The sequence below is a fragment of the Perognathus longimembris genome, chromosome 11 (genome assembly GCF_023159225.1).
Source record: "Perognathus longimembris pacificus isolate PPM17 chromosome 11, ASM2315922v1, whole genome shotgun sequence".
In the NCBI taxonomy this organism is placed as follows: Eukaryota; Metazoa; Chordata; class Mammalia; order Rodentia; family Heteromyidae; genus Perognathus; species Perognathus longimembris.
Window position 1 is genome coordinate 59,923,817 of NC_063171.1, and position 15,400 is coordinate 59,939,216.

Genomic DNA, 15,400 nt, shown 5'->3' on the forward strand with positions numbered 1-15,400 from the left:
CTAGTCTCCATCCCTTAGCAGTGTGGATTTGGGCAGTGCTTGGCGCTGGTGAGTTCCCACCTCGCAGGGTGGTCGTGAAGGCTAATCTTGCAAAGCACTTAGTACACCAAGTAGGCAAGCCAAGTGCTTCCAAAGTGTCTGTCACCCTGCACTCACCCGTTCCCGTCTACCTGCAAAACCCTCCCCTGCTCCTCCCGCTTCTGTGTGGCCCAGGGTACTGACAGGATTAAATTGATTGTCTTATGGGTCTAATCCTTTACCAGACTTATTAACTTCTGGAGGACGGTGCTCCCACCCTGCAAGGGTCAATCCACGTGTGGGGATAACTCCATCCCCGGGGGCTGAAGGCCCCGGCCCCTCCCGACTGGAGGGCGGGGAGTCGGGCGCGGGGGTGGGGTGGGGGTGGGGTGGGACTCTTTTTCCTCGCCGTGGCGGCGGAGGCGCACAGCGTGGGGCAGTGGCGAGACGTCGTTGTCGGAAGGCAGAAAAAGCCTCAGGTGCTGCCGTTGCTGGTTCGAGTCGGACTGGTGGCCCGCCGCGTCGCGCGTTTGCCGGGGTCCGGGTCGGAGCTCGGGGCTCGGGGCTCGCTCGCCCGCCGCCGCCGCCGCCGCCGCCGCCGCCTCCGCCCCCGCCCGCCCCGCGGAGATGGAGCCGACCACCGCGCCGGCCCCGGGCCCGCGCCCGGCGCTGCCCCTCGGGGGCCCCGGCCCGCTGGGCGAGTTCCTGCCGCCCCCCGAGTGTCCGGTCTTCGAGCCCAGCTGGGAGGAGTTCGCCGACCCCTTCGCCTTCATCCACAAGATCCGGCCCATCGCCGAGCAGACCGGGATCTGCAAGGTGCGGCCGCCGCCGGTGAGTCACCACAGCGCCCCGGTTGCTCGCGGGGTGCGGGGGGCGGGGGGGGGGGAGGGACGCGCGGCGCCCCGAGGCCGGCGCGGGGGATGTCGCCCCGCGGCCTCCCAAGTTTGGGGCTGTCGGGGGCGCCGGGGTCGGGGCCGCGGCCGGCGGGGAGGGGTGGGGGCGCTCGTCCGGGTGGGCCGTGAGGAGCGTGGGGGGGGGGGGCGGGCGCCCCGGAGGCACCCCGCGGCCGGGCCGGGCCGGGCGGCGGGGGCTCGGCTCCGGGGGACCGGGCCGGCCCGGTGGGCGCGGGTCTCCTCCCGAGCGGGCCGGTCGGTCGGCCGGGCGGGGGCCGCGGGGCGGCGGGCCCGCGGGGCTCCGGGCCGCCCCGCCGCGGCCGCCGCCCCCGGGGTGCGGGGGTGTGTGACGGGTGGGGGTGGGGGACTTGCGAGTTGTCGTGCGAGGAGCAAAGTTTTCAATATGGCGGCGGGAGCCCCTGGTCCTTTGTGTGGCGGCGGCGGCGGCCCGGAGCGGCCCTCACCTGGGCGCCCCACCCTCCGGACCGGGGCGCCCCCCACCCCGCGGTGCCCCGGCCCGCGGGGGTCCCCTTGCGCCGGGGCCCGCGAGGGGGCTCCCGGCGCTGCCCGGGGGGCGGGGAGGAGCCGCGGGGTCGGGCCTGGAGCAAGAGGATGTGTTGCTGAGGGGGGGGGTGGTGGTGGTGGTGGTGCAGAAGTGGGGGGCGCGGAGGTTTTGGGGGGCACTTTGGGGGCCGGCGGGCCCCGAGGTCTGTCCGCGGCGGCCTAGGCCGCCGTCTCCACTCGGGGGCCAGGCAGCTCCCTCAGGAGGCCCGCCCGGGCTGTGGGGGACCCGGAGACACCGCGTCGAGGAGATGTCACGCCGGGACCCGCGAGGATGGCACCCCGCTGCACCCCCTCCCCTCAGCCTCCCGGGGCCGGACCGCAGTCACCCCCTCAGCCCCGGGGCCGCGGCGGGGCTGGAGCGAGCGCCCGGGGCGGGGGGCTGAGAGGGAGGGAGGGAGGAAGGGAGGGAGGGAGGGAATGTGGGAGAGGGGGAAACGGTTTGCAACGGCCCCAACGTTTCCTGGGGGGCTGGGGGGGGGGTCGCGAGCCGACTCCTGCCTGCCCTGTCTTCCACCCCCCCCCCCCACACTCCGGCTCGACGGCCCGGTCCGAGATCCCGGACGCCCCCCCCCCTCCCCGCTCCCCCCCCCCACCCCGGGCTCTGCCCACCTCCGGGGACGCGCTGAGTCTGAGGGGGCCTGGCGGACGGTTGGCCGGGCCGGGACGGTTGGGAGGACGTTGAACCGCCGCTCCCCTCCCCCTCCCCCTCCCGAGTGGGAGAAGGACCCCCCCCCCCGCCGCCCCGCCGCGGCCTTAAACTTGCTCTTTGTAAGTGACGTGCGGAGTTGTTGGGGACCGGGTCTCCCCCCCCCCGCTCACCGGGCCCCCGTGGAGAGCTGCGGTGAAGGGAAGCCCTGAATAAGCCGGCCCCGGCCCCGGCTCCACCGCGCCGGGCAAGGACGCCGACCCCACTCGGGAGTGTTTGTTGGTGGACAAGTTTGAGGGCCGGCGGGGGCGGGGGCGGCTGGCGAGCCGGCGAGCAGGCCCCGGCTGGCGGCGGGGGGGGGGTGGGGGGGGCAGGGGACAAGGTGGATCGTTGTTCTTCCCGGGGAGCGAGCGCACGGGAGAGGGTAGAGAGGCCTGCAGAAGTTAGAGCTGCGGGCAGCCAGGGCTGGCGCTGGTGAAGAATAAAACAGGTCTCCCTTCCAGCCCCGCAGCAGCAGCTTTCCAACCCATGCTAAGCCAGGCACGGTGGCTGTGGACACCCGGACGCCTGCGTCGACTGGGATTCTGTGAAGAAATTAGGTGCTGGAGGAAGTTCTTGGTGACCAAAATAAGGAGGAGTTAGGTCCCTGGGAGTTGTCCTCCATGTCGGTATTGTGGTGTAGACAAGAGCTGGGGGTAACCCCTTATTTGGCTTCCCCCTGCCCTTTAGGAGAGCCCCCTTCCCCCCCCCCCAAAGATAGCGGGGCTCTTAACTCGGTTTGGCCACACATTTCCTCCTCTGGGCTAGCAGGTTAGTGGGGGCTCGCAAAATGCCCGGTTGTGTTGCCTTTTCCCACTCTGTCAGACAGACATGATGGCCACCATTTTGTATTGAGAATACTCCATACTACAGCCCGAGGAAGGGGGCAAAGAGGAGCAAACAGTCTAGAGATCGAACCTGGCTCTGTTTTGGAGACCTCCTTTGTGTGGAGGGGGCTTGCTTCCTCCTTTGTTTAACAAAGTCCTGTGCCAAATGGAAAGAGTTGGAGAGTATTTGCTGTTGATAGAGCCACAAAAAGGGAAATCTTTCCAGAAGTTGTAGCTCTTGAAGAGAGGGGCCTTGGAACAAAGGCTCCTTAGAAGATGTAAACAGTCTTTGTTTTAGAAACTGTTTCTTTTTAGGAAATCTGTGAACAAGTGGTTTCATAAAGTTGAAATATATAGCAACAAATAAACCCCTTTAAGAGGTGTGAAGTGTTTTCCATGGTAGGATAGCTTTATTATGCCTGTTTCTAGGTGATTTTTGTTCATTGAGTTTTTGGAACACCAGTGGCTGTATTGAAAGGGGGAATTGGGGCTTATGGTATTTTTACTTGGTAGTAAGGGGGAGAATTATAAAACAAACACTTCTGTTTTCTATTGTTCTTACCTTTGTATCTTTAGCTTCAGTTTATAGCTGTGAGGCTGCTTGGGAAAACTTAGGATGTTTACGTGACTGTAAATGATATATTCATGGAAAATTGTGGAAATATAGTAAAGTAAGGAGTCAGGAAAACTAAACCTCAAAGTTAAAGAGTTAATAAGCCTTTGTTTCAAAGTTCATGAAGTATATAGGATAAGCATGCAATTTTCTGAACTGAGACTTGTAAATTTAATCTGTTTTTTTTGTTACCTTTAATTTCCTCCTTGACATTTTAGATACTATTGAAGGACAAATGGCGATCTCCTTATCACTTTGTGGCATTGGGAAATTTTAGGGATGTAACTACTAGGCCAAAAAAAAAAAAAAAAAGAAAAGAAAAGAATTCATTGCTCAGTAACTTGAGTTTCCTGAGTTTGATAGAAATAATATATATATATTTCTATCACATGCATAGGCTTTAATAACTTTCCTGCCTTCAAACATCCTAACATTTGACTACAGGTAAACAGATTTCTTTGACACTATATTCAAACATGAAAGATTTAAATCAAACCACAGATGGTACTTTTTTTGTCAGCCTAAACTTCCTTGATCCCTTCATCCTTATGACCCAAGTGTAAAAGGGTTTAATACAATCAGCATCTTTGAGTAGCTTATTGGTTTGGGTTCATCCTTAGGGAACAGGGAGAAACATAAACTCTTTTCTGTATGTAGTGGAGAATTGGTGATTTGGACCTTATTTCTGCCTGTCATCTTGCCTGTCAGTCTCTCCCTTGGCATTCTCCGTGGTAGTCTTTTAATATTGTTAGTGTCATAATTCTCCATGTTTCAATATTCTTTGGCCATTTGAAATCTTTAACATTTGGACGCTTATCATTAAAACATACTGTTCATGATTTTTTTTTTGGGTGCTAGTGTTGGGACTTGAACTCAGGACTGGTTGCTGTCCTGAGCTTCTTGTTTTTGCTCAAGATTACCATTCCAGGGCTGGGAATGTGGCTTAGTGGTAGAGTGCTTGCCTAGCATGCATGAACCGCTGGGTTCGATTCCTCAGTACCACATAAACGGAAAAAGCCTGAAGTGGTGCTGTAACCAAGTGGTCGAGTGCTAGCCTTGAGCAAAAGAAGCTTAGGGACAGTGTCCAGGCTTTGAGTTCAAGCCCCAGGACTGACAAAAAAAAAAAAAAATTAGTACTCAATCACTGGAACCACAGCTCCACTTCAGGCTTTTTTTTTTTTGGTGTTTAGAGTCTCACAGAATTTCCTGCCCAGGCTGCTTAGCTTTCTTAGCTGGTGCTGGTTGATCATGTTTGTAATTCTAGCTACTCAGAAGGCTGAGATTTGAGGACCCCAAAGAGCAAGCCTGGGCAGGAAAGTCTGTGAGACCCTTAACTGCAATTAACTACCAGAAAGCTGTGGCTCAAATGGTAAAGCACTAGACTAGTCTTAGAGCAGAAAAGCCCAGGGACAGCACCCAGGCACTGAGTTCAAGCCCCATGATAGGCACAACTAATAGCTTTCTTGAAATAAAAGTCATACCATACAATTTATCAATGTAGAGTACATATTCAGATAGAGGTTTGTGTAGTACTTTCACACAGTTATACAATGACTATCACAAATTTCAGAAGATTTTCATCCCTTCTGAAAGAAGAAACTTGTAACAACTTTCACTGCATTTAAAAAAAAACTAGTATGGAGATGTCAGGCTGGGAATATGGCCTAGTGGCAAGAGTGCTTGCCTCCCATACATGAAGCCCTGGGTTCAATTCCCCAGCACCACATATATAGAAAATGACCAGAAGTGGCATTGTGGCTCAAGTGGCAGAGTGCTAGCCTTAAGCAAAAAGAAGCACCAGGACTGGCAAAAACAAAAACAACAAAAAAAAATCCCCACAAAAATCTGGGCTGGGAATATGGCCTAGTGGCAAGAGTGCTTGCCTCGTATACATGAGGCCCTGGGTTCGATTCCTCAGCACCACATATACAGAAAATGGCCAGAAGTGGCACTGTGGCTCAAGTGTCAGAGTGCTAGCCTTGAGCAAAAAAGAAGCCAGGGACAGTGCTCAGGCCCTGAGTCCAACCCCCAGGACTGGCCAAAAGAGAAAAATTGTGATTATAGAGGTGATATACTGATGATGGATTACATTTACTATGTCAAGTAATGAGTACATTTCCTTTTGTACTGTGTCTTCTGTTCCCTCACTCTCTCCCAGTCCCTCCCTCCCATCTCCACCCACCAGTTGTATAGTTCACTTTGATCAGTGTTCATTCAGTGCGCTCTACTGCTGCCCCTTTTCACCCTTTTTTTTTCAGATTCAGTGTCTCTTCCCCCCCACCCTGCAGTATGCATGTGCATATACCATATATAAGGCAAAGAAAACAAAATCATCAGAAAAAAATTAAAAAGTCTTATTTCCATGTCTTTGTAGTTTGTTTCAGTATGTGTATTATTTTACATAAATATGAAGAGGCACTGTGTGTGTTTATCTAGAATCCTGTGTAATTTTTCATATCCCAGTGTCTTTTAGACCTAACTCTGGGACTAAATTTTGGATTAAATCAATTCTAGGTCATTTGTCGAGGGCTTTGGATGGGTAGTTACCTGCAGTTGACTTTCTAGTGGTTAGTCAGATGGGGAATATGACGGGCCATCCAGTTGTAACTCTTAGGAACTAATCAGCACTAGTCAAACTTTAAAGTGGATTGGGAATGAAATTATAATTCCATGAGTCAGCTAATGTTTGTTCCCCTTCTTCCTTGGAAAAATGATTATAGGATATGGTTTTAAAGATACAGTCCAATCTTTTAAAGAACAAAAGGAGTGGAGAGGTTGCTTTTGAAAAGTGTTAATGAGAGTTCTGTATCAAAGCCAGGATTTGAATTCTTTCATTTAGAAATGGGCAAAACATAACTATTGAGTCCTTAATTTCATTCTTTGTCTCTGAGGTATTTAATTTTCTTTATGATTACTGGTCTAGGTATAGATACAGTACTTCTCACTGATAGGTTAGTGATAAACTTGTTTTATTTAATATGAGGGATAATAACAAAGTCCAAGATGATTGCAGTACTTGAATATAGGCAGGCAGGAAGTCAGCCAGTGAAAGAATTTTTTCTTTGAAAGGTTAAAAATATTGTAAACTATTTGATTAAAAATACAAGCTGAGGGCTGGGGATATGGCCTAGTGGCAAGAGAGCTTGCCTCGTATACATGAGGCCCTGGGTTCGATTCCCCAGCACCACATATACAGAAAACAGCCAGAAGTGGTGCTATGGCTCAAGTGGCAAAGTGCTAGCCTTGAGCAAAAGGAAGCCAGGGACAGTGCTCAGGCCCTGAGTCCAAGGCCCAGGACTGGCCAAAAAAAAAAAAAAAAAAAAAAAAAAAAAAATACAAGCTGATTTCTGCAGTCATGGGATCCTTTTGTTACTGCCTTAACTGGTCCTGGTAAGGCTGGCTGTGGAAGAAGGATTAGGGAAACTGGCGATAGCAAAATCAAAGTGCTGGGCCTGCCTGGCGTCTGAAGCCCCTAAGCTGGGGGAGGAAGACCTTGCTTTCCTCCCTGTGTAGTTTTTCAGCATGGATTATGCCAAAGTTATTCTCATCAGGTTTTTAAGAGGAAAAATATGTATTTTCATGGTCATTATGGTTATCTTCTGCCTGCTCAAGTTGCAGAAGATTGTTGCCAATCACAGATAACAAAAGTGAAGTGGAGTGAATGTTGGGGACTGGAGGGCTGTACTTGCTGAATGAAATTTCTATTAGGCTAGGGTGCCTTGGAGAAAATGGAGTGGGTGAGTGGAATAATAGATGCCTTGGAAAAGCCATATTCCTGGGCCTCTATAACCATCAACCATTTTTAGTTTGAGGAACTAATAACTGCTTTAAAAAAGATCTTGAGTTGTGGGCTGGCAATACGGCCTAGTGGTAAGAGTGCTCACCTCGTATACATGAAGCCCTGGGTTCGATTCCTCAGCACCACATATATAGAAAATGGCCAGAAGTGGCGCTATGAGCTCAAGTGGCAGAGTGCTGAGCAAAAAGAAGCCAGGGAGCTCAGGCCCTGAGTTCAAGACCCAGGATTGGAAAAAAAGCAACAACCCCCCCCCCTTGAGTTGTGGAAAACTTATTCACAATATGAAAATTATATGAACCTAGTAAGGATTTCTTAAGTATTTATTGACTGCTGTGTCCTTGTGTGGGATTTAAGTGAAGTGACGCAGACCAGACCCAAAGAAACATAAGCCCTATGGGGTCCCTCATAGGGAATAGCTAGTACATGATTAGGCTAGTCATGGTAGAAGATCAAAATGCCCCAATAGCTACACCCATATGATTATATAAAATGATGCCAAGTGAAATGATCTCCATGTTACAGAAACAAGAGTTATACCACTGTTATTATAATTATCAACATGCCATGTGAAAATGTGAAAAAAAAGATGATCTTTGTTGTTGTTTTTTAAATCATGTTTATGAACTAGAGTAGACTAATGAAGAAAAGCTGTCTCCAGGGCAGTGAAGCATTTCAGTCCCATAATTCTAAGATATTTGGAACAAATCTGTGGAATTTGACTAAGTATATCTCTCCTAATACTCACCTAGAGGTTTTACCCCTTCTCCCAGATGGGTGGGGGTTGCACAGGCTGGCCTTGAACTCCTGGGTTCAAGTGAGTCTCTGCCTTAGTCTTAGGATAGCTGGCACTAGAGGTGCCCTCACTCTACCCATTCAGAGACCATTCCTCCTGAAGCACTACCGCTATATTCCTTTACCCACTGCCTAGGGCATTCCTTTCTTTCTTTTCTTTTGCCAGTTCTGGGCCTTGGACTCAGGGCCTGAGCACTGTCCCTGGCTTCTTTTTTTTGCTCAAGGCTAGCAACTCTACCACTTGAGCCACAGTGCCACTTCTGGCCGTTTTATATATATGTGGTGCTGGGGAATCGAACCCAGGGCTTCAGGTATACGAGGCAGGCACTCTTGCCACTAGGCCATATTCCCAGCCCCAGGGCATTCCTTTCTTAAAAATTATTTAAAAACTATGCTTTCTTTCTGTATATAAAGGCAAAATTGTTCTGCCAGAGACATCAGTACTAGGGTAGAAATTATTATTTTTTTATTGTAGAAAATTTCAGGCATATGCAAAAGAATAGAAAATAGCCCAATTGGTTATTTTTCTGACTATAGAAGCAGAAATATAAAACCTTTTCCAGTTGTAGGGTGACATTTGGGCAAATCAGAATAAGTTTTCCAGCCTGTAATGAATGATGGTCACTTTGCCCCATTAGTGTGCAGATTGTATTTCCCAGTGTTAGCTAGTGGCTTAGTGCTGTGTGTCAATTTTGGAATCTGGGAGACAACTTGACCGTTTTCAGGCCGACTGACTCCTGGCTCATGGAGGCACAAGTAATGAGTGGAGGGTGCTCTCTGCTCTCTACACATGTTTGTAATGCACCAGACTTTATCTCAATTTCCCTGTTAGGACAGAGCCTGCAGTCGGAGTGGGTATTTCACCTGTCAGAGTTGGGAGTTAGGAGTAATCAAGGAACAGAATAGAGTTCCTCTGTGGAAAGGGGTTTTTTAGGGAAGATGTGAGTAGAAGTTTGGGTGGTGTTGGGTTTACTTCCCATGCACCATGGCAGTGAACCTGGGCCACTGGTGCAGCAGCAGCAGCAGCTGACTCAGCACAAGTTCAGCTCATTTCTATTTTCTTTACAATGGGAGCTTGAACTTGGTGCTGGTGCCTCATACCTGTACCCCTAGCTACTTGGGAGGCTGAAACCTGGAGGATCATGGTTCAAAGCTAGCTTGAGTAGGGCTGAGAATGTGGCCTAGTGGTAAAGTGCTCGCCTCATATACATAAAGCCTTGGGTTCGATTCCTCAGCACCATACATATAGAAAAAGCCAGAAATGGCCCTGTGGCTCAAATGAGCAAAAAGAAGCCAGGGACAGTGCTCAGGCCCTGAGTCCAAGCCCCAGGACTGGCACAAAACAAACAAAGCTAGTTTGGGTAGAAAAGTACAAGAACACTATCTTCACAATAACCAATAAAACATCAGACTGGAAGCATGACTCAAGTAGTAGAGAGACAAGCAAGCCGAGTGACAGTTGGAGACACACACACACGCACACACACACACACAATAGGGATATTGCATGTGCGCTCATGTGAGTGTGTGTGTGTGTGTGTGTGTGTGTGTGTGTGTACTGGAATTTGAATTCAGAGCCTGGGTGTTGTCCTTCAGCTTTTGTGCTCAAGGCTAGTGCCCTACTACTATGGGCTGCAGCTCCACTTCTGGCTTTTTGGTGGTCAATTGGAGATAGTCTCACAAGCCTTTCTGTCTGAGTTTAGAACCACAATCTCAGATCTCTGTGTAGCTAGGATTACAAGCATGAGCCATCAGTGCCAGCTATTTGTAGATTTTAAAAAACAGGTGGGTAGAGTTTTGAATCTAATTCCATCCTGACCTTGAACAAAGTCGATTTACCAGCGCATGTCTTCTCATCCGCTCTAAGGGGATCTGACACTGACCTAGGCTGCTGTCTACATTAATTAAGTGATGGATTGCAGGGATCTTAAATCCCAAAGCTTTATTTGCCCATTGCTACATGGAATCTGGGGACAGACAGGTTTTTGGGAGACAGAGCTTAGTGCCAAATATATATCCCCGATTTCCTCCTTTTAAGTGCCACTTAAAGCCTAGCACCAAAACTAGAACATAGTTGGGTAGTTGGGTATGGTGATATGTGCCTGTAATCTCAGCATTAGGAAGATTGAGGCAAGAGGATCAAGAGTTTAAGACTTGCTTGTGTTTTATTTATATTTATATATTTATACATTACATGTATATATGTATATCACAAAACAACACAAAAATTTTACTCTACTTGGATCCTTTTTTGAAAGGAGGACAGGTTTTTGGGTTTTTTCTTTTAGGTATAGTGATTACAGATTGTGGCAGAAACTTTGTGGGTACATATGTGTAGGGTGCATATGCAGGCAGGAGTTTGTGTTTGAGCTTGGGGAGCCATGACACCTAGGATGGGGGACTGGTGCAGTGAAGTCATGTAGAACGAAGCTGTGTATAGGTAGCACACAATTTCAGCAGTCTCAGCAGATGTATATATGTAGGACCGGTAGACTTGAGTCTAATATTTCTTCATCTGTCTCAATTAGAGTTGGGAGAAAAATGTTTACTTTGATCTTTCCAAGAAACACCTCTGGCTAGAGCCAGACTACATTTTATTCTTTTTTTTTTTTTTTTTGGCCAGTCCTGGGACGTGGACTCAGGGCCTGAGCACTGTCCCTGGCTTCCTTTTGCTCAAGGCTAGCACTCTGCCACTTGAGCCACAGCGCCACTTCTGCCCATTTTCTGTGTATGTGGTGCTGGGGAATCGAACCCAGGGCCTCATGTATATGAGGCAGGCACTCTTGCCACTAGGCCATACACCCAGCCCTACATTTTATTCTTTACTAAGACTTAAACAAAATTCTTATTAGTAAATCTAATAAGAAGCATACAGTCATTAAAATGTTAATTTACTCTAACCTCTGAACATGGTCGATTAGGTGGATCTATTATATATACTTTGTGTTTAATATGACTTTAATGCATGTGCAGGTCTTAAGTCATCAGCCACCTATTTGATTAAAATGCTTTCTAGATGTATTGATGTACTCCCCAATGATACATAGAATAAGTGTTAAGTCTTCAGATGGTTAGGCCAAGGTGTCTTCCCAGCTCTGCCAGATTATTGTTCATTCCTGGGCTAATTCTTGCCATCTTGCCAGCTTGGCCAAGCTAGAATATAGAGAGATCTATCGTGTAAGCGCCTAATGTGTTTAGAGCTCTTGGTGGCGGCTTTTTATTAAGCACATATTCCTATAAGGCACTGCTGGTGTGCCACAGGCTACAGATACTGAAACATAACCAGTTTACTCTCCTAACTGCAAAAACAAAGAAGAAATCCCTATCAAATCTACTGAATTGCAAGGTCCTTAAGGCAAGATCCTCTCAATTTTCTGTGTGGTTATAGCAACTCGTCATTTGGTGATATTTAAACCAGATGGCAATGTGTTGGCCAGGCCTTAACTTGGAAAAGAGATGGTAAAGAAGGTAGGCAATGTTAAGATTTGTACTCTGGCATGGGGGGGGGGTGGTGGTGAGCAGTGTGTAGACAATGTTTGAGTACATCCTGTAATAAAGTTTCAGGTGTTTGGGTCTCTCCTCTCACAGAGGTTCTCATCCAGTATTAGGATGAGTTTTGCACAATTGAGAAGAGCTACCAGATTTTCCAGTGGGAGGTTGGCATCAGGGATTTTGTGAGGGTTATGGGTTTGAGGTTGTTAAAAATGGTACTTGAGGGCTGGGAATATGGCCTAGTGGCAACAGTGCTTGCCTCCTATACCTGAAGCCCTGGGTTCAATTCCCCAGCACCACATATATAGAAAACAGCCAGAAGTGGCGCTGTGGCTCAAGTGGCAGAGTGCTAGCCTTGAGCAAAAAGAAGCCAGGGACAGTGCTCAGGCCCTGAGTCCAAGCCCAGGACTGGCCAAAAAAAAAAAAAAGGTACTTGATGGGGCTGGGGATGTGACCTAGTAGTGGAGTACTTGCCTAGCATGCATGAAGCAAGCCTTGGGTTCAATTCCTCAGCACCACATAAACAAAAAAAGCTGGAAGTGGTGCTGCGGTTCAAGGGGTATAGTGCTAGCCTTGAGCAAAAAAAAAAAAAAAAAAAGCCAGGGACAGTGCTCAGGCCTTGAGTTCAAGCCCCAGGACTGGCCACAAAAAAAAAAAAAGGTACTTGATGACAAATCTTTCTCTATAACTGTTTTTTTTTGGGGGGGGGGCAGTTGTGGGGTTTGAACTCTGGACCTGGGCCATGTCCCTGAGCTCTTCAGCTCAAGGCTAGTGCCTTAGCATTTGAGCCACAGAACCACTTCCTGTCTTCTGGTGGTTAATTGGAGATAAGAATCTCAAGGACTTTCCTGCCCAGGCTGGCTTTGAACCATGATCCTCAGATCTCAGCCTGTTGAATAGCTTGGATTATAGTCATGAGCCACCTGCTCCTTCTGTTTTTGTTTGTGTGAGACTGAGTCTCACAATGTTGCCCTTTAAGGCTGGCCTTAAACTAACAATCCTGCCTCAGCCACCGAATTCTGGAGTTTTATGTGTGTACCACCAGGCTGGCCTAAAACCTAGAAAAAACACAGGTAACTGCTGTTTTATAGAGTGTGGTCCATTGACACCAAGCAGCCATTAAAATGAGGGCTAGTATATCTGACTGCAATACCTGTCCTTAAATTTTAGGCTAAATTGAGTTACCTATTAGATCAAATTTTTGTAATGTAATAACAGGTAGTCTGACTGAACATACTTGTTATTATCTTTTCCTCTTTCAAATAGATTAATGACAAATCAGAAGATCTAGCCAGGCTAGTGGGGCACACCCATAATGCTAACAATTGGGAGGTTGAGGCAAGGTGATAAAATTTGAGGCTAAAGATCGAGCTATCTAGAAGGACCCTTTACATAAAACAAAAAGAACAAAACAAAACAGGACCCATAGCCTTGAAGCTTGGTTAGTGTCTCAACCTGTTCATGCTGTTTTATAACAAAATGTTGGACACAGGATAATTTGTAAGTCATAAAAGTTTATTTTCCATAGTTCTGGATACTGACAAGTCCTAAGATTCAGGCTGTGCTATATAGGGTCTCTGCTTCTAGAATAAAGGTATCTTGAGCCGGGAGCTGGTGGCTCATACCTGTAGGCCTAGCTAGCTACACAGGAGGCTGAGATCTGAGGATCATGGTTCAAAGACAGCCCTGGCAGGAAAGTCCATGAGACTCTTACCTCCAGTAAACCACCAGAAAACCGGAAGTGATGCTATGGCTCAAATGGTAGAGTGCTAGCCTTGAGCTGAAGAGCTCTGGAACCGGGTCTAGCCCAGAGTTCAAGCCTTACCACCGACACCCCCCACCCAAAAAAAAAAAAGAAAGAAAGAAATCTTGAATGCTATGACCTCCTTTGCTGGCCTTTGCTGGGAGGGTTAAAGTGGCCTAGGTTAGTTCCTTCCAGTCCTTTTAATAAATTTGCTAAATCCCATTAATGAGGGTTCTGTTTTCATTATCAGCAACCCCCACCACTTAATATCATCACATTAGTGATTGTTGGAAGGGCACTGACATTCTATTTTGGTCAGAATTATAATATGGAATAGATTGGCAACCATTTCTTGTGTAAGTGGTAAATGATGAGTGGGGTCAGCTGAGCAATTTCCTAGGCAATTCTAGTTCAGGTTCAAGTTCACAATTTTTACTAAAGACAGCTATTAGGGACCAGATACTTTGTAGCTAAAATTATTAACATTTCCAGTGGTAGCTTACAGCGATGTAACTAAATTGTAGCAGTGTTAAAGATCTAGTAAGTATTTGTATCCAGTGAAATAAATAGCTTTATTGTTTGCCTTTTGGTTGACAATACAGTGTAAATACCTCAAAATAAAAAAGCACAGCAAAGGTTTTTCAGTATTTTAGTGTAGTCTGGGCTGTCTTCAAATTCGTAATCCTACTCTTGGTGGCATTACAGATCTGTACTGCTGTGTTAGCATCAGGCTGAATTTTTTTTTTTTTTTTTTGGTCTCTTTCCTGACCCTGACTTTGGAATATCTGAGTGCCCAGTTTGTAAAGGACCAAAGGTAGGAGTTGCATTTATAGTCTAAAAAGGCCTTAACGTTAGGGTGTGTGATGTTTAACTTTCCCTGCCCCTGGTGCCCAGGTAGTTTTGGGTGTTGTTTAGGGAAGGTTAAGGGGGCAGAGTCCAGCCTGTTCTCTAAACCTTTTTCCCTTAGAAACAAGTCATTTTTGTAATCTTTATGTTTTTTTTTGTTTTTGTTTTTGTTTTTCTGCCAGCCCTGGGGCTTGGGACCCAGGGCCTGAGCACTGTCCCTGGCTTCTTTATGCTCAAGGCTAGTGCCTACCTCTTGAGTCACAGTGCCACTTTCAGCCTTTTCTGTTTATGTGGTGCTAAGGAACCCAGGGCTTCATGCATGCTAGGCAAGCACTCTACCGCTAAGCCACATTCCCAGCCCCAATCTTTCTGTTCTTTATATTGGAAGCTTGAATTTTCTGTCGTAACCTTTTTTTTTCGTTGTGATTACATGAGAGAAATCAAAACAACTTACTACATAGCTGTGACATTGTAGGTAGCTCTGTGATAGTAAGACATCTGAGTGTAAGCACACTAGAGAATAGTCTAGTGCTTGTCATCACACAGGGCAAGGTTCTGGAAATTCCCTGGTCTCATTCATGTGATACATGTCATTTCTCTCTGTGACTTGTTAATGTTTCACGGTTAAGCCCACATCATGGTATCACCCATTTGGATGGAAGATGGCTTTTCTTCGTCCTTCTTCTTCTTTCTTTCTTTCTTTATTTATTTATTTAATGCTGGTCCTGGGGCTTGAACTTGAGGCCTGGGCACTGTCCCTGAGCTCAAGGCTAGTGCTCTACCAATTTGAGCCACAGCTCCACTTCCAGTTTTCTGTTAGTTAATTGGAGATAAGAGTCTTATGGACTTTTCTGCCTGCTGGCTTTGAGCCAAGATTCTCTGATCTAGGGTTACAAATGTGAGCCAGTGGCACCTGGTTCCATAATCTTTCTATATCTTACTCAGGTTTTTTGTTTGTTTGTTTTGTGGTTGAGATGAGTCACTTGCTTTTTTGGCCCAGGCATTGACTTGCAGTAAGCCTGATCTTCAGTTACTAAGTAGCTTTGGTGACAATAAATTTGAAGCATTTAGAGAAATTATAAATACAGGTCATTATCAGTTTATGTATATATGCACACATGCATGCA

At 47.6% G+C, this 15,400-nt stretch overlaps 1 protein-coding gene across 1 annotated transcript in view; it reads left to right on the forward strand.

Annotated features, from left to right (window-relative positions):
• Positions 1 to 453: 453 nt before the first annotated feature.
• The window catches only part of Kdm5b (lysine demethylase 5B), a 73,378-nt gene continuing 58,431 nt past the window's right edge, over positions 454 to 15,400 (forward strand). Inside the window, exon 1 of the mRNA XM_048357229.1 lies at positions 454 to 849. Within this exon, the coding sequence (XP_048213186.1) occupies positions 646 to 849 (204 nt within the window). The 5' untranslated portion in view covers positions 454 to 645. The remainder of the gene's footprint in view (positions 850 to 15,400) is intronic.